Source organism: Mandrillus leucophaeus, unplaced genomic scaffold (genome assembly GCF_000951045.1).
Source record: "Mandrillus leucophaeus isolate KB7577 unplaced genomic scaffold, Mleu.le_1.0 Scaffold387, whole genome shotgun sequence".
Lineage (NCBI taxonomy): Eukaryota > Metazoa > Chordata > Mammalia > Primates > Cercopithecidae > Mandrillus > Mandrillus leucophaeus.
In genome coordinates, this window is record NW_012104109.1 from 72,972 (window position 1) to 99,779 (window position 26,808).

Sequence of the window (26,808 nt, forward strand, 5' to 3'; positions counted from 1 at the left end):
TTTATTTATTTATTTTTATTTTTGTAGAAGGGCATCTTGCTATGTTGCCCAGGCTAGTCTCAAACTCCTGGGCTCAAGTAATCCTCCTGCCTCAGACTCCCAAAGTGCTGGGATTATAGGCATAAGCCACCATGCTGGGCCAATATTGAATTTCTGATACCCCCTTTTAAAAAATTTCAGCTTTAATTTAAATACATAAATGGAGGCTTCTGAATAAAATTAATGCCTAGTTTCTGCTGCTCTTCATGTCTGTCTAACAGTCTTTCAATTTGTAGATAGTATTTGGGTCTGTAGATGCCCTGTGAGACTACTTTTCAGCATTCTTTCCTGCATAATAAATTTAACAGTGAATATTTAATTTACTCATAAGAAAACATTTCTTTTAAAAAATGACAAAATTAAAATAGAAGAAAGATACCTATTTTTTTTTTTTATGTTTCGCAGGTGTGAATAAATAGTATAGTATCTTTGTTCTGTCAAGACACCATTTGATTTCTTTCTACAAAATTTCAATCTCTTAAGAAAAGTTTTATTTTATCTTAAAACCTTTCGAGATAAAACAGATTGTGGGCCTTTTAATGTAAATAATTATTTACATGTTTTAAGTATAATTTTAGGTTTCATATATAGCTTTGAGAAGTGATATACAAATTTATCAATGCTGTTACATTTGCTGCTATTTTAAATACATCTTTCATGTGGAAGTCTTTTCTTGCACAGGACACTCTAAATTCATGGGGATCAACCAGCATCAATTAAATGGCAAATCCCAAGGGCGCCTAAAACTGTAGGCACTTCTATTTCCATTACGTAAAAGTAAACTGTAAATATCCTCTCCTAAAAGTAAAAGTCTCTGATTTAAAAACAGTCATTAACTACAATAGGCACAACCATTTATAGAAGAAAGGGACAACTGGGAAGATGTAGCTCAAAGTTATGGTTTAAAATATTGGGGTCAATGGAAGTATGCAGCTGTTCTATAATTAAGGATTTTTTTTTTTCATATTCCATGTTCAGCATCTGTGAAGTAGAGATCATTAAAAGAATGCTTTATTTAGATTCTCTATTAGCAAAGGAAAAAAGTAAAAATTCCCACAGAAAGCATTATTATTTAAAATGGAAAATCATGATTTGTCATTCATTTTGAACTATATCTGTTGCGTAAATGCATTTTCACCTACTTACACCCAAAAACAAAAAGCTGAACAGAAAACTGATTACATGATCCGTAAGCCTATCTAATAAAATAGGAATGTGCACTTTTTGACAAGTTTATTCATAAAACATTCTGATAAAAAATTCCATTTGCCACTCTGAGTAGGAAAAGTAAGCATTTAAAGGAAACCTTTTATTTCATGACTGTCATCCAAATAGCAATTACAAGCAAAATAGTGATAAAACATTTTTTAAAGAGCAGCTTAGAATTTGTTATGGAAGTTTGCAATCCAGTTTTTGCCCTGTTATTTGATTTGAAAAAAATAATGCTGATAATCTTTTTTGAAGTTCACTGTTTCTAGGATGAGTTATAGAGAACAAAGACTAACTGATATCCCCAGGAGTTTAGTTTACAGTGATGCTCCGTTCTACTGAGAATGATTCTCCAATGGCCACCTCTTACTTCTTCCCAGGCTATGGGAATTCGTTAATATCTAGAGAATAGACTTAAATTAAACCATTGTCTCAACCAGCAGGTTTATGCAACCATCCTGAAATGTTTTAATTATTGTTTTCTTTTCCTTTTTAATTAAGAGACCAGAGGTCAAGCAAACCCATTGAGAGCTGATCACAGCCTCTGTAGAAATTTAAAGAAAACCCTAATGATTGGATTTGCTGTTTTCTCTTTTGTTTTGCAGAACCAGAAGAGTGTGTTAATTGCACAGATGAATGCCGAGTGCTTGGTCATTCTGACAGGTGCTGGATGCCACAGTTCCCTGCAGCCAATCAGGCTGAAAATGCAGATTACCGCACAAATCTCTTTGTACCTACAGTTGAAGCTAATGTTGAGACTGAGACTTACGAAACTGTGAATCCCACTGGGAAAAAGACTTTTTGTACATTTGGAAAAGACAAGCGAGAGCACACTATTCTCATTGCCAACGTTAAACCTTATTTAAAAGCCAAACGTGCCCTGAGCCCTCTCCTCCAAGAGGTCCCCTCAGCATCAAGCAGCCCAACCAAGGCATGCATCGAGCCTTGCACCTCAACAAAAGGCTCCCTGGATAGCTCTGAAGCAAAACCAGGAGCCCTGGCTGAAGCAAGCAGTCAGTACTTGCCCACTGACAGTCAGTATCTGTCGCCTAGTAAGCAACCAAGAGACCCTCCCTTCATGGCTTCTGATCAAATGGCAAGGGTCTTTGCGGATGTGCATTCCAGAGCCAGCCGGGATTCCAGTGAGATGGGTGCTGTTCTTGAGCAGCTTGACCACCCCAACAGGGATCTGGGCAGAGAGTCCGTGGATGCAGAGGAAGTTGTGAGAGAAATTGATAAGCTTTTGCAAGACTGCCGGGGAAACGACCCTGTGGCTGTGAGAAAGTGAAAAAAAAAAAAAAAAAAAAAAAGGCATTGGCATTTTCTTGTCTCTTCTGTTGATTTAAAGATGATTCCTCCTGGTGATAACCCATTTTACAGGGATGAAGAAAGACCAATGCTGCTTTAAGGCTTTTAGTGAACATCTGAAGTGCCCACAAGTATGTTCTTCCCACTGCTGTTTCTTTTTCAGAGATAACAATGGTTTCGTTTTGACCAAACTTATATTAGGACAGAATTATTGATGCTTAAAGAGAAAAGAAAAAAGGGAAGAAAAAGGAGAGAAGAAAAAGGAGGATAAGAAGAATTACCTTTTGACAATCTGTTAGGAAGGTATGCAGTGTGAGAAATGAAGTATTTCTGATCACTCTCAGACTGTCCTCCGTGATTTATGCTGACTTAACTGTTTACCTATAAACCCCATACAAAGCAGGGTCATAATTTGTGATCTGTGGTGGATTTCTAGCAGTCATCACAGGCTTCTACTGAAAGTCCTGAAAAGACCTTGCAGTAGTCCAAGCTACACCAAACATTAACACGTATTTGTGGTAAACATTTCTGTATAAAGTTACCTGACACACATATAAACACAAGGAACATTCCATATCATTAGTCAAAAACAAAAATAAAAACAACAACAAAAAAAAAACCTTTGGTCATTTGTAAGACATCTCATGTCGTATAAAAGTTAAATGTAAAAAGATATAGTCCATTTTGTCCTGCACACACGTAGACTAATTCACGTCATTAAAGGAGAAGAAAATTTAAAGATTTAAAATGCCTATTTAGCATTTTAGTGTCCAACAAAGATTTAAACAATGATGAGTATGTTTTAAATTTGACATAGAAAAGTTCTAAAAATTAGTTACCATTGAGTGGTAAGATTCAGAGAAAATTAACTGGATTAATATGTTTTATTCATTTGTGGACACTAAAATAGCTCAGGAGAGTGAAAATGTCTTAGACATACACAAGTCACATGACCATTTAAATGTGCAAATGTAAGAAGATTCAATGTGTTTACATCAAATGACATATTTTTTATTGATTTATTGCAGATTCAGTGCATATGAGCCAAATTGTTGAGTGTATAAGAGCTATATTGTGTATTTTATTAAATTAATATATAGTTGTGTTGCAAAAATATTTGGGCTTATATTGTAAATGGCAAGTGTTGCCTCGGTAGCTGTCGAACTCTATGAGTTTTGTTTTTTCCTGCTTCCTTTTCCCCATGGAGTGTGGGAAGCAGTGCCTCAGAGCAAAGTCTCTTGTTTAATGTATAGTCTACCAAGTACTACAGTACATAATCTGTTCAAAATGTGTTTGAGTGAGCTGATGGAGCTAACTGAAAGGTCAAAAAATACATCCATCAGTCATGGTTATGTGCAAGTCCTTGTAGAAGATTTTATTAAAGTCATGCTAAATCACAAGAATTAACATTTGTACCAATATCTGAAACTCTTCATGTTTTTTCAATAACATACAGCTTCTGCCTATGTAGATATTATACCATCAGTTGGTTCTCAAAGTATTTTAAGTGGTTCAGATGTGTGTTCCCATTAAATTTCAAAAACATGAAAAATGCTTTAATGCATGTATGTACCAGCAGTGGTTACTTGCATTGTGTAGTGTTTTTCAAGAGGTCTGTGTCTTAACAAAATGTTTTCCTTTATCTCAGTGCTCTTCTGCCTCTTTTTTGTTGGTGTCCTTTGAGAACAATACACCTTCTATTCCTTCATTTGGTTACACCTTTTCTTGTGACATTTAGCGAGTTTCAAACTTAATTCCATATGAGGCTAAGAAACCTCAAATTTCAGGAATTGGGAAAAATAAAATTAGCACTTGCAGAAGTAGCAGCAGATGGGAAAATGCCTTGATTGACATTTTCTTTCAGCATTTAAAATTTTTGGCATTTTACAGCTTCATGACAAACAGTTTTGTGCCCATACCTTAGAAAATGTGGTGCTGAGTTAAATAAAGGCTGTTTGAGCACTGGAGCAGAAAAATGCATTATTTGCAAACTGGTGGAGAATTTTGTGCCTTCTCTTCTGGCCACCAAGCCAGTGTAGAAACAGCATAAATGTCATAAAAATTCTTATATTTAAAACAAAAACAAAAGCAAAAACAAACATTGAATTAAATTAAGTTTTGTAATTTTAAACTTTAAAAACTTCTACTGAAAATACTTCCATCAAATGCCATCAATATTTTAGACTGTACCTCGTTTGCAGAACTGCTTTGAGAGAGAAGAGTGGACAACTCCCATCAGCCTTATTCTCTTGAGAACTATATTTTGGTTCCTAGTAACAGCCTTTCCAAAGCTCTACTCTTGGTGTTTATTACTCATAAATGTTTAAATTAGAAAAGAAGGGATCTTGTACATGTGAAACCTAATTGACTCTCTATATTTTGGACAATTTATGTATCTGAAATGTGTTGTCTCTGTTATATGACGTTATTTTTGCCAGGAGACTACAGGTTGATTTAGCTTGATAGCTGAAATTTGATGGAAAACTGATTTCCATTTAGTCTTACCAAGTGTTGCCTCTCTCTTACTAGACAGATAACCACTTAGTAAAATCTAAAGCAGTATGTAAATGAAATCAGCAAAGAGAGTAGGGTTTATTTTTTAAACATTCTTAATGCTAAGTAACCAGTTGTTCAATTTATTATATGTGTCTGAGGACATTAAAACACCATAAGATTTTAAGAATTGGTTGTGCCAATGTGTGAGGGATTTACCTTTAGGCTCTCTGTCACCAGTGATTTACTAGTGTTAGCTGTTTAACACATTATCTGTATTTAGTAGTGATTATTTATTTACAAGTTGGTGGTAATACAGCAGTCAGGACTCTAAGCTTTTATAGTTGAATTGAAGAAATCTCGCTTTCATTCATTTAGCTGGCAACTGCCTTTATCGCAGACCTCTGGTGCTTGGCTTTCAAGGAAGCCTATGAGATGCCAAAATCACACCTTTAGGGAACAACTTGCTCTAATAGGTGATGCATGAGCAAACAGTGAGATTTGAAGGGGTTTTAGCATAATTTAGAATGTGAAAAAAATATCAGTTCACATCTTTCAAGTACTAACCCCTCAAAAATATCCCACACATACAAAATATGTGATGTGATACTACTTTAGTTCTTTTAGGTCTTTAAGTAACTGAAGTTAAGCACAGAAAAAAAAAAATCACTTCATGGAAATTTCAGTAAGAAACCCAAACTTCTAAAAATTGCATACAGATGAATTAAAAAAAAAAATCAGCAACAAAATAACTTTTTCATCAGTTAAAAGTAGTGAGAATCTGTGTTAGTTATACCTATACCAAAGTAAACATTAAAGAGACATATCATGCAATTTCAAAGAATTCTTTCATGCTATTTCTTAACCTGACACTTCTAACTTTATTGCAGGCAATAGACAAAGATTGGCTCACTACTCCATAGGTTAATTGAATTCCTGGTTGAGAAACTAACTTGTTTTGTTTTCCAAAATTAGCTGAAATCTTGTAAAACATGACTTCTCTTTAAAGGATCTAGACATTGCTCAATTTAAAATATGGCACCATAAAAAAAGCCATGTAGTAATAGAGCATATGCTATTTTAGAACCAGGTTAAAAGCTGTTTGTTATCTAATAGAGTAGAAGTTACTGAGTTCAACAAATACACAGGTCTGGCATAATATATGCCCAGTCATAATTGTCTGATTATATTCTTTTGACAACAGACAGCATTTATCAGAGCATTAATGCAAATGAGAGTTTTGGCTATCAAGATGTGTTGATTCGAAATATAATTGAATGAGACCTGATTAAAGTCTGACTTTCCTGGCCCCAGTGTTTTGCAGGTTGGCTATTTCCATTATCAACCCATCACTCCATAAGGTTCTTAGCTGCACCAAGTGATTGGTGAACAAGAATAACAACAAAAGCAGCATACATTGTATGGATTTATCTCAACGCTATTGTTTAATGGCTGTGTTTAATGTGACCTATCTGGAAAATGAGGACTCTGAATAAAAACCTATTACTAATAGTGGTGTTGCCTTCCCTTGAATTCATTAACACAGAAGGGATGTGTTACACACTGCATATCACAGGGACCCTGATCGTGATTATTTTAGAAAAGCAAACTGTGGCATCACAACTCATTTTGCTAGTTATCTGCTTGACAGTAAAATAAGACTTAAAAAAAAAAATACTTGATAATATCACTAGTTTCTCAATAGAAGTAGATTCGCAATCTTTCACATAGCTTAGATAAATTGACTAGTTAAATAATTACCAAGGGTTCATAGTCTAATGATATTTGTGGTTTTTAATATTTGCAATTAGTATAAAGATAATTTGGCATAAGATCCCAGAGAATTTCAGAAAAGTAACTTTATAAGTCCTGTCATAATCTTACATGACTGATGAAAGGAAATAGAATACTCCTCCCTCATCTGCAGGGGAAACGATCTGAGACCCCTAGTAAATGCCTGAAACTCCATATAGTACAGAATCCAATATATACAATATGCATAAATGGTATTTTAAAGTAAACACATATTTATCTTGATATTTTACAATAATAAATCTCCTTTTCTCCCCATTTAATAAGCATCTATTGCATTCATACTATGTGTTTGCTTTGGGCTATGATGCCTCAGGAGTAAACACTAAAAAGGAATGGTGTCAGGGTTACTATCTTGTTGGAGAAGCAATTAGGTACATTCTAATACGCATTACTCTTTATAAATTAGATTTGGTTGTTTGCATTTTTTCTCAGTTAATCCACACATCCCATGTATCTGCCATTTCACTAACTGAGTGACATCTTCTAAATTTCAAACCAGTGTAATATTCTTTTTGTTCGGACTTTATTTTTTTTTTTTAATTTTACTTTTCTTCCAGCAGCGTAACACATATCATGAAGAGTGCATTGCTTTTTCATATCTAAGAAGATCTTTATGGGTTATATTTATTGTTATAGATTAAATAACTTGCATATTTATTCTTTTGTTCATTTATTTGCTTGCTTTTTCTTTTTTTATTGAAGACCATTTACGCACTAGGTACTATACAAGGATCCTAGGGTACAAAGAAGTGCTAAGCCAATTACATTTTGCTCTTAGAATATGTATAGTTTTTGCTTGGTGATATTTACTAACATAGAAATTGACCTTATGCTACCTTGACATTACTACTTAATACAAGTAATTTCATTACATAATAAAAATAACTTTACTTTTAAGAATAGCAAAAACCATATGCTTACCATGTCGTTCCTTCACTGCTCTCAAGTAGACCAAGCTGTTAAATGAGTTACCTGAACAATCTGACCAGGGTGGTACTGGTCAACCTTTTTTCTTTATTTATTGAAGATCACTGAGCCTTCAATAAAAGTACTTCAGGGACTCAGTACTCCCTGAGAACTGAGTCATTCAAATGAAGCTCCCTGTCTGGCTATGCTACAATTAGGAGGAACTGTGGAAGGGACATATATCACAGGCTTACTCCATATCAATGAAATGTTAAAGTCCTCCATATAATATTTACCTAAGTAGGTATAGTCACTAGATACAATTATTTGGCAATAACATCATTCTTTGTAGAATATGAAGAAAATTAATTTGTAAAGATTAGTATAGCATCAATAAGGCACATACAAATAGATCAGCCAGCTAAAAGACCATCTTAAAGCTCTTTATTACCTGCTTTTGGAGGTGGATGCATTCGGCTCACCAATAGCATGTATCATTTTCTGTTCATTTTAGACACTAATGATATTTTAAGAAATCTATTCTACCTTAGGGATCAAATTCTCAGTATTCCTAAAGGAGGGTGCAGCTTCTTTTAATGTTCCTCATTTTAAATATTTCAGAAAGAGTTATCAAAAAATAACTTAGGTTTTGGTCAAACTATGGCAATAAGTATTTTACTGCAAGGAATAAGTAAAGGAGGGAAGATACTAGTGAGCTTTTACAAACTATGTATTACACAGGTCAACTTACCGTTCATTAGCTCTAATTAGTTGCTCTACTTTTTCTCTTACAAAATGAAGCATCTCACTTTGACAGGAATGATATGTTATTTGTTCCACTCTCCTTTTCTTATACACATTATTTGTAATAATCAAACTAAATTTTGATTATGATTCATATTTTAAAATAAAGCTTTCTGAAGTTATGTAATTCAAATTACTTTGTAACATATTCCAAAGATTGTAAGGAAAAATAACCAAATTTTAAACCTCTTTTAAATTAACTTCAAATAGATTATTACTATATTTTGTTCAAAAAAATGGCATTCAGCACTGCTTATATGAAGACTATGCTTACTTTCCTAAGGATAATTCAGAATCTAAATTAATACTAATAAACTCTGCTTATAGAGCATATTTCAATTCACAGAACACTTTCACAAATTGATAAGACGTTACAGAAGTAAGAATTCTAAAGCTCAAAGAGGTCAATGGACTTATCCAAGGGCAACTAGTTGGGAAGCCTTGTACTCAGACTTGAACTAAAAGTTCAATTCCTCCTGTTATCATAGACTTTGTGAATTCTGCAATCCTGCCATATTTAAAATCTTACCCCTCTAGTATCTTCAATGTAACATTTGAAATCGTTTTCAAAATTATTCCACTAATACGATTGTCTTTTAAAATTCACTGTTACATCATATACTTTAGATCATCTTTATGTTAATGGTTCTTAATGGTCAGGATTGTTTCTCCAGGATTGCCTTCAATTTTTCATTGCCATTTTAAAGATATTTCACAACATGGGTGGTATGGGCTCTAAAAAATATTATGGCACATTAGAAATTTTAAGTGAGCTTGGTATATTTTCACCTGGAAGCAATTATGTAGACTGTATTGAATTCCTTTATATCATAAAGTTTTGCATATATAAATTAACAGTATTATCAATTGGCTTCTTAGAAATGGTTACATAAGTTCTAGTAATATTAAAAATATATTTAAATATTACATCCATACATATGGGTTAACATACACATATAAAGGCATGAAAGCCTAATAATTTCAGAAGCCAGTATCATAAAGCAAAGGGGAAGGAGAAGTTAAGTAACAGCAATATGGCTAATAAATAAATAATACATTTTAAAATGTCTGACTTGCTTCATTTATATTAAATAAATGCAATTGTACTGCCTTCTTCAAAGATTAGATGAAAAGGTAATACTGCAATTGCTAGTAGCCACTCTCAGGGTGGTTAATCAAGTGAGGCTGGCCTGACTCTGAATTTAACTTACTAAAAAAAAATTGTTCAATATCTCTCCTTATAACTTACAGAGATCCATCTTATTCTCAAAAGATGCAGTAATACATTTCTAATGTTCTTTAAGCACTACTTATTTTATATTTTAGAAATTAAATTAAAATAGATGGGGTGGGATATTCACTCATTTCCTTGATCTGCTAAATACCAGTACACTACCTCTTTAACAGTCTTAAGTCATATTTTGATAATATTTTCCCTTACCACTGCAGCTTAAATGTTGTCTTTAATGTAATAATCTGCTTTGAGATAATATTTTTGAACTTTTATTTTATCCTTTCCCTTTAAGAATCAAATTTATGTCCTTATCTTTTTGTCCATAGTATTACTAAACATTCTTTAATAGTTGTCTACTATCTCCCATGTGATTATTATATTATTTTCACTTTTATTTCATAATTTTCTCTCAATGACAACTAAATATTATCTTGTCTTTCTCCTCTACTTATTTCTCTATTAAAATAACCCCCATATGTCCACATGTTGTAAATCAATGATGGAAGTAAGAACGACCTACTCAATAATTACATTAGGTGGAAAATGTCCAAACTACTTATGTAAACCTGAAGGAAAACTAACAGTAGTATTTAGGTATAACCCACACGGAGTGTTGAAACGGGAAGTATACAAAATGATAAACAGGTTAGAATGACAAGTCTCAGATAAAATCTTTATGCAAGAGTTCTTAGCTATCTCATTGAAAGGTTGAATAAGTGATAGAAAGTTAATTATCTTACTATATTATCACCAATTCCTGTGTATTAAGAAATCCTCATTTTAAGATCTCACCATGTGAAGTGTTTGACTTTGATTCGAGGGTAAGAGAAGATAACCTCTGAGATTATGTGCTCATGATTTCTTAACCTGAATTTCTTCCTAAAAGATTTCTAAAATTCAAATCTTACCTGTACTTCATTTCTTTAATTTTGCACAACTACCAAAATTAACCTCTGTTTATAATCTAGAGGAGGAAAGGAAATAAATGAATGGGTCAAATATGACTTCTCTGGTGCCTTTCCTTCCAGAGAATGTACATCCCAATTCAATTCAACGGAATTTTATGGAGCATGTATTGTATATTTTGACACCATGGGGCATACAAATATTAAGTAGATACAGTTTTTGTCTCACTGGAATTTATAATATACTGAGAAATGAAGATATTTACAAAATATAGACTGTAGTTGGTACTATGAGAAAAGTACAAGTCACAGTGAGCAAAAATTTTTTCAAAAAAGCAAAAGCAAGTACTTTCAATGAAGGAAATGAGAGGTCAAAAAGGGAATCAGTAACAGCTTCTTGGAGACAGCAGCATTTGAATTGAGCATTTAAGGTAGGACAGGATTTTGGCAGCAGAGACTTACAGGAAATGCATTCTGGAAGAAGAGAGAGGCAGCCTGTATAAAGACATTTAAATAAAGTCAGGATGTATTCTGATTAGAAAGTTAAACAGAGTTAGAAAGGTAAGCTCCAATAAGGTGGGGATTGTTCCAAATGTGTCACTTAGGAGATGTCACCGTGATGTCTATCCTAAGGAAGATCCTTAGCCAAGAGACTTAAGGACACCTGAATTAGAGTCACTAGATTGGAGAGCTCTGCAGAAGACTTGCCAAGCTGAATGTGAATTCAGGAAAATAACAGTAGGACAGCTTGCTGCTGCCTGGTGATCCATTCTTTATAAGATGCTGCCTAATAGCACCTTGTTCTTGGGCCAGGTCCAACTATCTAGAGGCAATGCCAACTTTGCTGAATCTTGCAATTCTCAGCTTCAAGCCATCATCAGAGTATTTATGTGTATGTTTCCAACTTCCCAGAAATAATTCTTTGTTTGAAATCTGAAATCATCTTTGAAGCTTTGGCAGACAAAGAGACAGAAGAGAGAGGTGAAGATCAAGGGCAGGAATGATAGGAAAGATGTCCATGCCTTGAAAAGTGACTTTTAAATATTCCCAGGTCCTCCAAGCAGCTCCTGAAATCTGCTGTGTGAATTCTGTTAGGCAGAATAATTTTATTCATAAGAATTGTTTATGTGTGTCCACTGTCCCAGGAACTCCCAAAGTTGATAGAACTGTCCTGTCTTATTCCTTCTATAATGTTCTATGTTTACTGGAGCTTGTACTAACTGGTATCTTGGCACCAAAATAGAAAATAAGTAGTTCCCAACTAGGGACAATTTCCTCCCCACAGATATTTGGCAGTGCCTAGAGACAATGTTGATTGTTAAGACATGGGGATAGAGAAGTTGTTGATGCTTGCAACCGGTGGGTAGAGCCAGGGTTGCTACTAAGCACCCTACAATGCACAGGACAGCCACCCACAACAAAGTTTTATCCAGTCAAAAATGTCGATAATGCTCAGCTTGAGGATTCATGCCATAGAGAGAAAGGACATAGATAAGAAAAGAGGAGTGAACAACACTGGGCTTTGGATATTGAATATTAAATAGATTAACATGTTTTTCTGTTTTGTGTGTTTTTTTTCCCTAGAGTTTAGAGAGAATTTCTGGAGATTCTTTCCTTAGCATTCAGTACTACTCCCCAACTTCGTGGGGATATGTTCTTCTCGGTAGATTGGCAGGGCCAGTGTCTTCCTGCAACTGAGAGATTAGCTCAGGCCCTAGTCAGTACAAAAGCATACATGTTGGTAGAATCGCCATGGAATGTAAGGGAAAGGCGTTACTTAAGATGACTGTTTACTCCTTTTTTTGTTTTGTTTTTTTCTTTTGATACGGGATCTCACTTTGTTGCCTAAGCTGGAGTGCAGTGGCATGATCTCGGCTCACTGCAACCTCTGCCTCCAGGTTCAAGCAATTCTCGTGCCTCAACCTGCCAAGTGGCTGAGAATACGGGTGTGCACAACCATGCCCAACTAATTTTTGTACTTTTAGTAGAGACGGGGTTTCACCATGTTGGCCACGCTGGTCTCAAACTCCCGACCTCAAGCAATTCGCTCGCCTCCACCTTCCAAAGTGTTGGGATTATAGGCGTGAGCCATGGCGCCTGGCCTTCTCTACTCCACTTGAAAGAATTTAAAATGGATTCCTTAAGGAAGGCAGGTAAAACAAAATTCTCAGCTATGAAAAGAGAGAAAATAATCTGTCTCTGGGACTCTCTCAAAGGTCTAGCCTTCTGTTGCGTTTTAGACATATTGGCGTGACCAATTTATTCTCCATCTGAAGTCACCTGACTTAGCGTGTATGTGAAATCTGTCTCTACCATGACTTTGGGAGTCTGTAGAGGCCAAATACTAAAAAGATAATGATGTTAGAGTGGTAGCACATCAAGAAATGGCAATCTTCAAGCAGAAGCTAGCTAGCCATATGTATCCCTGAATGCTGTAGAAGGAGTAGAGATCTTTATTGATCTCTTAAGTATCTTCCAAGCATAAACACTGATTTTAATTCTTTTAAAGTAACACAGGGAATGTCAAAAAAAAAAAAAAAAAGTCAGTTTGACTTTCTAAATGAGGTGAGGGGAAGGTGAGTGCAAACGTTTCTTAAAAGTTTTTTTTTGTCTTGACACATACTCTGTTTTACCCATCTGTAAGGCAGGGTAGGCGGCTCCAATGCACATTTTATGAATTTGAACTTGAGATGACTCTAGTTTTAAAATAATAATGGTAATGTGTTAAAAGGGTGACAAGAACTCCAGTGCAAAGTTGAAAGTCTGCACACTGACAGGCTAATTAATATAAATAGTAATTACCATAGCCAATCCACATTAGAGACTGGATTTTATTTGGCTAAGTATGAACTAAGTGTGTTAAAAATAAAGTTATTATACATTGTAGTGAATACTAGTATTACCGACAGACCAGGAACCCTGAAAATCAGATACTTTCACAAAGGGAGGCAGAAGAAAAGACTACAGCCTCAGCTTTGGGAGTGATCCTTCCACTGGGACTCAGTAACCTCCCCAGCACATTTACAAACGTGTGTATCTCCCTATTTTAAAAAGCAATATAATTGTGATCTACCACTACTGTTCAAGCTAATTTACTTCCTAATGGTTTATTTGCATAGTGAAATTTGCATTTTATTTTACAGTAAATGTTATTATTGCTCCACCTGCCCTCTCTTAGATGGAACACCAAAACTAACAGTGAAAATAGAAACAATTTAAGAAGAGAACAAATATTGGAAACATCTCACTTAGGCATCCTCGCTTGACAATACAGAATTTGGCAGCCAAGATAGGGCATGCCAAACCTTGATACTTTCTACCTTTCGTGTATGAGTGTGCCAGCTTTCCATTTCAGTCATCTCGCTTCCTGTTTCTCTGTCTCTCCGCCTCTCTCTCTCTCTCTGAGTGTGAGTGCTTGTGTGTGTGCGTGCACGTCCAAGTGCTTGTGTCTACTGTTGCAGTTCAATAAAGGTAATTTCCACAAGTGACGCTAAGCCATACTAAGTTCATTGTGAGGGTGCATTCATACTGAGAAATGTTAAAGACAAGTAAGAAGTTACATGCAGGCATAGAATGACTTACCAACCTTTAACATCACTCCTGCCTGCCTGACATTTATTGGCCTCAGGCAGACAGGAGTCCAAACTGCAGATCACAGCCTAATATAAAAAGCATTGCTGGCTGGGCCCGGTGCTTCATGCCGGTAATCCCAGCACTTGTAATCCCAGCACATGCCTGTAATGCCCACCTGGGAGGCCCAGGTGGGTGGATCATCAGGTCAGGAGTTTGAGACCAGTCTGGCCAATATGGTGAAATCCCGTCTCTACTAAAAACACAAAAATTAGCCAGGCATGGTGGCGGGTGCTTGTAGTCCCAGCTATTTGGGAGGCTGAGGCAGAAGAATCGCTTAAACGTGGGAGGCAGAGGTCTCAGTGAGCTGAGTCGCACTACTGCACTCCAGTCTGGGTGACAGAGCGAGACTGTCTCAAAAGCAAAAAACAAAACAACAACAACAACAACAACAACAAAACATTGCTTTCTAACTTCCTAATGTTATCAATAACACAAAATCTGGGGATATATTTTCCCTTTTTGTTGAAGCACATGTATCATTAATATAAATAAACCTATATATAAAAACCCATATATACACATATATATATATGGTTTTTTTCCTGGTTCAAAATTCAAATTCTAGGGTGACAGCTGTCATTTTAAAGGTGACTCACTATAGTCATTTAGAGGGTTCTGTAAGAGATAGTTAGGACTTTATTGCCCAGGGAGCATTGGCAGGTAACAATTCTCAACAGCTTTTAATCATTTCAACAAACTTACACATGTGTGTCAATTAGCTTATTTGGGAAAGTTAACACAGCAATCAGAGAACAATAGAGTGCTGGAATCAAAAGAAAAAATATTCCATAAAATTTTTACATACAGAAAAGAAAATGTAGGTAAAAACATATTTGAAAGTTTATTTAATCCTTCAGCAAAAACTCTGAATTTTCAATAATAAATTTCATGTTTATGTTATTATTGATGATAATTCTTAGATGCTTCATAAATAAAAGTATTGGGGTAAAACTTTTAAAATGTAATGAATTAAATAAAAAATTGAAGGCACATAATTAAGCAAAGTCATTTTTCTCTTTGAAAACTTTAATCATTGTACAATTAAAGGCTTCCAAATGAATGTAATGGGAAGTATTTTCAGTTACAAAGTCACAGAAAGGAAGTAGAGAATGGTGAAGTCATGGACTGTAGCTTAACTACCTCAATTAGAATCATAACTCTCACCCACCACACTCAACTATGTGCATCAGTTACAGGCAAAACACAACCTTTGGGCCAAATCCATCCCCTCGTCTCTTTGTGTAAATTAACCGGAAGCCAGCTATGCCCACTTATTTACTTATTGTCTTTGGCAGTTTTCCAGCTGAAGAGTTCGCTCGTTAGGACAAAACTGTATGTCCCCAAAAGCTAAAAAGATAACTATTTGGCCCTTTAAGGAGGAAATTTGTTGACTCTTAAATTATGTAACTGCTATGTGCTTTAATTTCTTGATATGCAAAATGTGAACGATAGCAGTAACTCCTAAGGTAATTGTAAGGAATAAATGAAGTAATACATGAAAAGCTTGGAACTATTTGGACACATAATAATCTTTCAAGAAATGTTATCCATTATTGCAAATGGAATATTCTCAGTAATACCAATCTTCCCACATCCAACCACAGTACATAACTTCAAAATCTTGTTGAAGGTCTTTGTCAGACAAATCGTTCTAAAACAAAACACAACAAAACAATAACTATAACAAAACAGTTCAAATATTGACTGAGTTTATTGTAGTTTCCCGGCCATTACGAGCCACTATATTCCTTGCACATTAATAGCCAATAAATCATGTAAGCATTTACCATTATTATTTCACCAGAATCCTGAAGGCTTTTACCTTGTTTGCCACTAGCTCGTAGGAATATGTAGTCCATGGTCAAATGCTTCTCAGTAAAGTTAAACAAGTGGCAGCTGGCACCATACAGCTCTGTTATAATGAAAACATGAGGTGGCTGCCATTACACAGTCCTGCACTAATGAGAACAGTAGGAGGCTAGCATTACAATGGTCTAATGAAAACAGGAAATGGCTGGCATTAAAGTGGTATAATAAAAACAGGAGGTGGCTAGCATTACCCTGGTAGAAAAAATAAATTAAGAGATGTCAGGCCTACCCAATCTCATCTCCATTATATATGACCACGGTACTCACAATTTGGACCAGTTCCACTCAAAGTCAACCCAGTGTTGGATGAAAACATGATTTTTTTTTCACACTTTGCTTCAAAAGTTTCTTCTGTTTCAATGTGTGTTTTCCTTCTGCAAATGCAAGCACGTTATAAAATAACGATATAATTTACACTGAATTCTTTCCCTCCCCCTTTACTCCAAAAAAAGCAACATTATTTCCGACTCAGAAGAAGATTGGCTGGAATAAAAGCCAACAATTCAAAAGGAGTTTCTAATTTTGTCCTTGCCTTTTCCTCACCATTCCCTTTTAAGTATCCAATGGTGACTAAATACTCAGACTTGCATAAAACATACTGAAAAGGAACACAGAAAGAAAAAAAAATGTTGTAGAGAAAAAAAAAATAAGCATAAAATCAATCATTTAACTCATTCAACGAATGGACTTTTTTCTCTGAACAAAAGGTCACGTTTATTCATCCATTGGTTGATTTTTAAAAAATATGTTAGTGTAGCTAGAAGACTCTTGTGCATAGCTCTTAGACAATAGATTTGCAAGAATCCTGTGCTCTGTTGTAACTCACAGAGCCAGCTGTATCTGAATCACTCTGGTTTTTTTTGTTGCTGTCTTTTTTGGGGGGATGGGGGACTAAAAACTGAGCAAGTTGGCACAGTTCAAGGTCAGTACGTTAAGAAAGCACATCAATCCGCTGTCATTCGGTGGCTCCAATTTCCATTTTAAATTTATATATCAGCTGCTTTGTTTTTTAATTTAAAAATGCATGCATATGTACATATTCGCCAACGACTTCCAAACAAGAACAATGCCAAAAGTATTAAATACTTCTACGGAAAGGATCCTGTTTCTGTAGGCTCAGATACTGCTGAAAGCTTTAGGATCCTGATGCCGAAAGCAGAGGCAAACATTCTGATAAGATACTCAGGTGAGAAAACAGCAGTGTGATTCAAATAAGGTCAAAATAAAACTTTTTAGTCCAGTTGTATACACTGATAACATTTTAATTTTCTCTGCTCCATAATTTTTATTGGTTTTCTCAAATATTTCTGAATATATCCAATTTCATGAACACATTTCTAATATACTAAAGAAGCAAGAAGGTGACAAGGAAAAATAATTTTCTTATATTGTCCCCACTTACCTTCTACATTTAGGTAAGGTTAATTCTTCCTTTGCTGAATATGCCTTTATTAGAAATCATCAAAATTGATATAAAAATTTAGAAAGATAATGGACAACAAAAAGTCAATTAACATTTCTTATTGTTTTCAAAGAGATGGAAGTTATAATATTAAAAAAGTGCTTTTGTCCCATGTTTAAAGGCAGAATAAAATTAATGATGCCCTGAACACTAATACATATGCTGCATAAAATCTGTTGCTGGACTTGCATGGGACTCACAGACATGGCTTAATCGAGACACAAAGTGATGCATGCCATGCATTCAAAATTAGCATCTGGCTCGGGGCCACTAAATTTGGCATCCCAAGAACTGATTCTATGCTCTGCCAAGTTTCTGCAGGGACTAGACTCACTGAATTCTGAATCACAGCCTCTAATTTCCTCTTCAACAGAATCTCTTTGAATTGTGAGAGCAGAGAAACTTGCAAGTGGACATAAAAATTGAATGTGAAATATAGAACTCTTCAAAGAACATTCTAGATAAAAGTTGGATACAGAACGTGAAATATTTCCTGTTAATCAATTGTAATATGGACTGCTTACTAGCCAGCTTGCCCCATTCAATTTGTTTTCCTTACGTAAAGAGGGGACACGATAGGCTGCCTGTTCTGCCAAACTCCAAATAAATACTTGAAAGCTCATAAATTTCGCATATCATAAATTTACTTGACAGGTTTCATCACACTGTAAGCAACATTTTTTATTTGACACGTTTGTGGAAGAAATGGTGTTTTGCCCTATTTCCAAACTAATCAATTTTGTCATGGTTGGCATCTTTATTACATTATTAAATATATCAGTCAATACCACCTGATGCAATTGAGTCCTGTTATGTAACAAAGTTGCTAAAACTATAGATTTTTTTTCCCAAAGTCAAATCAACAGGTAGAAAAGAAAATTATTTTTAATGGAATTTTTAAAAAAGGTATCACCATTGAAACTATTTCTGATTTAAAATAATAAATTGACCTTTTTTCAGGTTATGCTCAAAATCACTGATAATTGTGTTTCGCTGAAAGTGCTGCATCAAGCATTTGATTATACATGATTTCAGCTTTTGCAACCCATGAAACCAAGCACCTGGAAATTACAAAGGGATCACAAATGAATGAGGTGGTAAAATGTAAGAAGGACTTGAAAAAGTCTTGCTTAGAATTCAAAAGAGGGGAAGAGAAGAAAGGCTTAGAAAACATCATTTATAGGGGAAAGAGAAATCACTCTTTATTTTAAATTATTTTTTAAAAACTCTACAGAAAAGGGTTAGTAAGTTTTATTGCAGGTCAATAAAATTGTTTTAAACACAAAAGATGCTAAGAGAGGGAAAATTCAGGGAAAAAAAAGTCCAAGTGATTAGTTTCCTTCTCTACTGAAACTCATTAAAATAGCTTTAAATGCCAATATACAATAAGAACACAGAATTAAGTCAAATTTTCATAGAGAGTGTCAGCATTATTTTAAAAATTTAGTATCTTATCTGGAAAAAGCAACTTAATTTCTGATTTACCCTCAAATCAGAAAACCTAACAACCATTCAATCGTGTTTTTCAAAGAAAAACAAAATATTTAATCTTATCCAGAATAACAAAATTTCCATGATAAAATTATTGTATTTTTAGCATATCTGAACTCAGAATTCCACAAGAACTGTTGGTAATATTTCACATTGGAGCAATTTATATGTGACTCACCTCATTAAAAGTGAAAACTTAAAGACTTTGTGTGTCAATGTTTTTACGATAAAGCTCTCTCTCTCTAGGTAGAAACATAGATACACATACAGATCTATCTATCTATTTCCTACTGGTTCTAGTTCTCTGGAAAACCCTGACTATTATTATTACTAATATTATTACACGGGCATACCATAATATTTTCAGTACTTGAAGCTACTTTGTTTAATGGTAGTTTTGGTTTAAGGACTGTTGAGGACGTTGGGAAATGCAGCCTCAATTAATTTTTTTACCCAAAGCACATATAAGTTGATTATCCCAAACATCTTTTCAAAAGAATTGACACAGAAAGTAACCACCCAGCTGTTTTAAAGAAGAAGTAGAAGTTTGTGTAGTGAAAGGAGGGATGAAGAAATCCCTGCAAATAATTCTAGGAAATTGAAGCAGTACATGTAAAATCTGGATGTCTGAAAGATCATGACTTATTTAGAAAATTATATTAATAGGAAGCTTTCTACTAGAATGATCAATTGCTGTCAAGCACATTGAATGATTTCCTGGCAAGTATGTTATAGAGGAGGATTTCTCAACATCTCTTTGAAACACTCGGCTTCCTTAAAAAAATACATCTAAAACTCTTATTAATAACATATTACTTATATTAGTTAATTATGTGCAACAAATGCAAAAAACAATGTGACTTAATACATTGATAGCTGATAACCGAACAAAATAAAAACATTTGCAAATTGTATATAAACAGGAATACAAAACCAACAAAACTCAGATTAGCCTGGAATCCAGCACTTTGGGGGCACAAGGCAGAAGTGTCACTTGAGCCCAGGAGTTTGAGACCAGCCTGGGCAACATAGTGGGACCTTATCTCTACAAAATAAAAACAAGAAAATTAGCTGGGCATTGTGGCACATACCTGTAGTCCTAGCTACTCAGGAGGCTGAGCTGGGAGGATCACTCAAGCCCAGCTCACTTGAGATTTCAGTGAGCTATGATCTTGCTACTGCACTCCAGTCTGGGTGATAGAGTGAGACTCTGACTCTAAAAATAAATTTTAAAAAAGAATACTTAAATTAACCACAATTAATTTAACATAATGAATAATTGTGTTTCACTGAAACTGAATTGCCACTTGAAATGTTAATATGAATATAGCACAGTGCTCTGTTGAGGGACTGACTGCAGGTGGTTTTGAGTTTGGCACTGTGCATCTTACAATGACGTAAATCTCCTACCACTCATCTGGTTTTGACCCACTGTAAAACACTCATTAGTACACATACCCTGGTGTCTTTTGAATGAATGCATCATTTACATATTAATTATGTCTTTATTCTTTTCTCTTTAGCCTACAAACATGGTGTTAGGTTCAAGCTTAATACCTAATTTTTTAAAAAATCTTTTTAAAAATGAAAACCTATACTTTAAAAGTTCTGGGAGAAAATGTTCCAATACTCAAGGATATATCTGCATATCCCAGAGAACATATGGACCCCAATTGAAAGAAATTATTATAGAAAATATTTGTATTATGTTAATTTGTTATCCTGAGGTATTGGAACCCAAATTCTTTCTCTTCTTCTTATCGTGGAAATAACCTATGGTTATACCACCCTGAACGTGCCCAATCTCATCTTATCATGGAAATAATTATCTTGTTCCTCATCTTGTTCCTCAGAAATTTTTCTACAGAATATAACAACGAAATATACTTAGTGTAAATGACGAGTTAATGGGTGCAGCACACCAACATGGCACACGTATACATATGTAACAAACCTGCACATTGTGCACATGTACCCTAGAACTTAAAGAATAATAATAAAAAAAGAATGAAATTGTGAGATGCCATAGAATGTGCCATAGAAACATAATGAAATCATGATACAGCTTTAGTGATTGTATTTGAGTTCATGAATGAAAGTTGAATTCCTGCCATTATCCACAATTTGGTTGGAAAAAGCAAATCAGTGTCATCCAGGGAACTTCCATACAGTGAGAATAAGTTTAGGTGGAGTGATAATCTTCCATATATTTCCAAAAGAAGTAAGGCCAGGGAGATAAGGCACTCCTTAACCAATCTTTAATTTCCTCCAGTTTGGCAAGGTTCCTAACAAGGAATCAAGAAGTGGCATTGAAGTATCTAATTCTTACCTTGATAAGTCCTTAAAATGCAATTTACTGTTACTTTCAATTACTATATATTCCACAAGTGTTGACTATATTTGGCTTACGGCAGTCTCATCGTCAAATAATGATGAATGAATATAATGGTCTGTTCTGTTTTAACAGAAATCTAGTGTTAAAGCAAAATAAGATATTTAGACTAATCTCTATGACTCCCACTTGAAGTTTTAATAAAGTGCCAAAACAATGTGTTAAAACTAGAGTGAAACAGTTATTTCAGAGAGACAAATTTTTTTTCCAGGAAAATAAGTGATTTCCTTCCTAAGAAAGTGATAATTTGGCATGTTTTCCAAATGTGTTATTTATATTAATTATCTCAGTTCTAGAAGGTCCTACTTTATATTACTAAACAACTTAGTAGGTAGCAATGAATTCAAATGTCCTGAAGTATGGCAAGCATTCCCCAATTACACTTTAATTGAACGTACCTTTTCTGAAGTTTTGTCATATGGGTCATATGTATCTCATAATATATATGTGTGTGTATATATTGGCTGTTTAAGATTTACATGGTGGCCAAAAGCAAAACAACAAAACAAAGAAAAAAACTTACTGAAAAACATTGGCAGGGGAGACGATACATATGGATGTGGGTGGCAGTGTTTGAACAACAGATCTTGTCGTCCCTAAGGGAACATTACAGGAAAAAAAAATATATATATACACATTTAAAAGTATATGTATATATATACTTTTATATATATTTTATATATAAAATATATATATACACACACATATATAAGTATATGTGTATATATATACACACACACCCCAAACTAGTTCATTGTGTCACATTGAGTGAGATTATTTGTATGATATCAAATTACAACGTTTGCCATGGTTAGCTTGGTGTCCTTGGATCTTATTATCTTATTTGTGAGACAGGATTTAAGATACTGCCTTACTCTCACATTGTCCTACACATTTTAAATGTTGTTTCACTTATATAGAATTAGTTTTAAAATATTGAATTAGCATTATTTATGTACACTGAATAACATGGATATCTATCTTTATTTACTGCAGCAGCCCATCACGTGGCTTGGAAGCAATCGAGCAGAATATTTTAGATTCATTGTATAACAAGTCCTAAAATGCTCATTCCTCTTTTTTTACTCTCATTGAAAACTTGCTTTCCTTCTAATATAAGAGATATAATTAGAGATCATTTAGTAGGAACACAGACTTTGAAATCAGAGGGATGTAAGTGCAAATCTGCCTCAAAGTTTTGCAAACTGAGACATTTATTGAAATTATCTGGATCATGAGTTTTATATGTATGATTATGCCTACTTCATTAGGTTATCGCGAAGGTAAAAGTGAAACTTTATGATCTGATGTACAAACAAAATAATATCTGGATCATATTAATTTCTTTTTAAATGGTGGTGCTGATTATCAACAAATCCCTTTATTATTCAAGTTACTTCAACACAGAAAACATTTATTGAGCTTTAAGGATATATGCTAGATACTGTATAAAATAAAAATACAATTAATCTTAGGTGTATAATAAGTGAATATAGGTGTATTTAGGAAGGTGGGAAGAGACGCATATTTTGTTGCAGTTATTTTAACATACTTAATAATATTAACATACTTCAATCCCTTTGATTTCAAAAATACTTTAGATTATATCTTATCATCACTCTCTCTTTTTTTAATGGATGAAAATATTGAAGCCTAGACAATTTAAGAAACTTGTTTAAGGTCACAGAAGATTTTAACCAAAGTTCAGTTTCGAGATATGTGTTTTCTCAACAATGCCCTATCTGTCAGGCAACCTATGGGCACTTTTTTCAAGTATTCATACACCATTCGCTTCTCATGCCTTCCACTAAACTAACCCAATCCAAGACACCATTGTTTCTAGCCTGGGTTACTTTGTAATTTTCTAGCACAGCTTTCTGCTTCTAGCTTTTTTCCTTGAAGTATCTGTTCTCAACTCTGAGGGATAATTTTATTTGTCACCTTGACTAGGCTAAGGGATGCCAAGATAGCTGGTTAAACATTATTTCTGTGTGTGACTGTAAGGATGTTTTCAGAGGGGATTAGCATTTGAATCAGCAGACTGAATAAAGATCCCTCTTTCCAAAGTGGGTGGACAGTCATCCAATCCATTGAAGGCCTGAATAAAACAAAAAGGTAAAGAGAGGGCAAATTTACCCTTGGTTGAGCTGGGACATCCACCTTTTTCTGTCCTTGGACACTGGTGCTCCTGGTTCTATAGCCTTCAGTCTCAGAACAGGATTTACTCTATCAGCATCCTCTTGTTCTCAGGACTTCAGAGCTGAACTAAATGGCATCACCAGCTTTCGTTGTTCTCCATCTTGCGATTGGCAAATCATGGTACTCCTTGACCTACATATTCTGCCTCCCAGTGGGCAGAAGCTCAGGTTGTGTACTTTTCTTACAAGGAGAAATAGACAAGCTTGCAATTATATATTAATTCATGAGATGTAGACAGTCATCTAGCTGGACAGTAAGAGATTTGAAAGGAACATGATTGGGAAATTGGTGACAAATTTGGGGAAGAATGTGGCAAGATCTTTCTGAAAGGGCACAAAATGTTAAGATAATTGTGTTCCATGTGAATGCTCACCAAAAGGTGACCTCAACAGGGGAAGATTTTAATTATCAAGTGAATGGAATAATCTGTTTTATGGACACCTTTCTCCCAAGTCACTCCTGTCATTGGCCAGTAGGCTCATAAACAAAGTGTCCGTGATGGCACTGATGGAGGTTACGCATGGGCTAAGCTATGTGGGTTTCCATTCACCAAGCCGACCTGGGTATGACCACTGCTGAGTGCTCAATCTGCCAGGAGCAGAGATCAAAACTGAACCCCAGATATGGCACCATTCCCCAGGGTGATCTGCCAATGACCTGTTGGCAGGTTGATTACATTGTAATGCTCCCACTGAGGGTAGAGTAACATTTTGTCTTTACTGGAATAGACATTTACTCTGGATATGGATTTGCTTTTCCTGAACATAATTTTTTTCTACCAATACTACTTTCCAAAAACTTACAGAGTGCCTCATTACCATCATAGCATTCCATACATATGGTGCTCTGACCACAGAACTCACTTCACAGCAAAAGAAGTACGGCAATTGGCCCGTATTCATGGAGATGACTTATTTCACCATCTTCTCCACCATTTTGAAGCAGTTGGTTTAATAGAATGGCTATTAAATGGCTATTTTGAAGTCCCAGTTACAGCACCAGCTAGGTGGCAATACCTTGCAGGGATTGGGCAAGACTCTTCCAAAAGGCTGTATATGCTCTGAATCAGTGTCTAATATGTGGTGCCATTTTTCTGATAGGATTCATAGATCCAGGTTGAAGGGGTGGAAATAGGAGTGGCATCACTCATTATTGCCCCCAGTGACCCACTAGCAAAATGTTTCTTTCTTTTTCTACAACAGAAACAGAAAGGCCTATAAGTCTTAGTTCTAAACAGAGAAATACTCCCACCAGGAGACACAACAATGATTCCACTGAACTGAAGACTGCCACCCGACCACTTTGGGTTTCTCATGCCTCTGAGTCAACAGATAAAGAAAGGAGTTACAGTGCAAAGAAAGAAGTTACAATGTAAAGAAAGGAGTTACGGTGTTAGCTTGAGTGATTCATCTGGGGTACTAAAGGGAAATTGGACTACTACTGGAAATTGGACTACTAATTGGAAATTGGACCACAAAAGTCTTAAAGAAGACTATAGCTAAAATACAGAAGATCTTTTAGGGCCTCTATTAATATTACCATGTTCTGTCATTAAGATCAATGGAAAACTACAACAACCCAAGCCTTGCAGAATGACAAGTGGCTCAGACCCTTTAGAAATGAAGGATTGGGTTACATTGTCAGGGAAAGAACTATGACCAGCTGAGGTGTTTGTGAAGGCAGAGAATTTAGAATGAGTAGTAATAGATAGTAGTCATAAATGCCAGCTATGACCACATGACCAGTTACAGAACTGAGGACTGTAATTGTCATGAATATTTCTTTCTTATTTGATTATGAACACATTCATATGTATATATGCATATATTAGCAACTATATTTGTTCTCTTTCCTCTCTTCTTCCCTTTTCATGGAACATAAGATATATTAGCTCTATATCAGTGTTTTAAGTACTCTTAATTTTAAATCTTAATATTCAGGCTATAGGCTGTTAGAAGAGTAAATGTCACTCAAGGACTTCACTTTTCTGGGGAAGGGATTATTGTTTTTCAGTTGTATGCAAGATAGTCGTATCACGTTTTGTGAAATTATGACTTCACTATTGTCTTAATTAGGCTATAGTTTAAAGAGATGTGGATATTAAGTTAACAAGGGGTTGGCCTTTTAATTTTATGTGTCAACTTGCCTGGGCTAGGAGATACCCAAACAGTAGATTAAACATTATTTATGGCTGTGTCAGGATGGTGTTTTCAGAAGAGTTTAGCATTTTCATAAGTAGATTGAGTAAAGAAGATTGCCCTTATCAATGTAAGCAGACATCCTTTCATCCATTGAGGGCCCAAATAGAAAAAAAAAAAAAAAAGTGGAGGAAGAACAAATTAACTCTCCCTTTGAACCAGGACATCCATCTTCTCCTGCCCTCCCACATCAGTCTTTGGTTCTCATGCCTTTGGACCAGGACAAGAACTTAAACCATCTGTTTCCCTTGATCTCAGGCCTGGGGACTTGAACTGAATTACCCTACTGGCTCTCCTTGTTCTTCAGCTTGCAGACAGCAGACTGTGGGATTTCTAGGCCTCCACAATCAAGTGATCAAATGAGCCAATTTCCATAATAAATCAGTCTATCTATCTATCTATCTATCTATCTATCTATCTATCTACCTACCTACCTACCTACCTACTTACCTATCTATCTTGGGTCATCGGTTCTGTTTCTCCGGAGAACCCAGTCCTATACATCAACCCAATTTCCAGAGTCATACTTTGTAATCATAACCTGCAATTAATTCCTCATGTTACTGAGAGAAAAAGCCAAAGTCTTTATACAGGCTTACAAGATGGGTCTTATGTTTACTGCTATCATTTAACATACTGCTGTCCTGTTCTCTCACTCTATTTTCAAGTCCACTGGACTCTCTTCTGGACATGAACTTGGCCAGTTCCTTCATTTATTTCAAGTCTTGACTTAATTCTTACATTTTTACTGAGGCCCACCCCGCCACTCTAAAACAGCCATCCTGATCACTCTAAATCCTGCTCACCCTACTGCATTCCCTGACATTCCACATCCTGTGTACAATGGTCTA

At 35.1% G+C, this 26,808-nt stretch overlaps 1 protein-coding gene across 3 annotated transcripts in view; it reads left to right on the forward strand.

Moving 5' to 3' along the window:
* Nucleotides 1-6,561, forward strand: part of PCDH17 (protocadherin 17) — a 68,673-nt gene extending 62,112 nt beyond the window's left edge. For all 3 annotated transcript variants that reach the window (XM_011990879.1, XM_011990880.1, XM_011990881.1), the window contains one exon: nt 1,854-6,561. In XM_011990879.1, the coding sequence (XP_011846269.1) occupies nt 1,854-2,536 (683 nt within the window). In that variant the 3' untranslated portion in view covers nt 2,537-6,561. The remainder of the gene's footprint in view (nt 1-1,853) is intronic.
* The last annotated feature ends 20,247 nt before the right edge of the window (nt 6,562-26,808 follow it).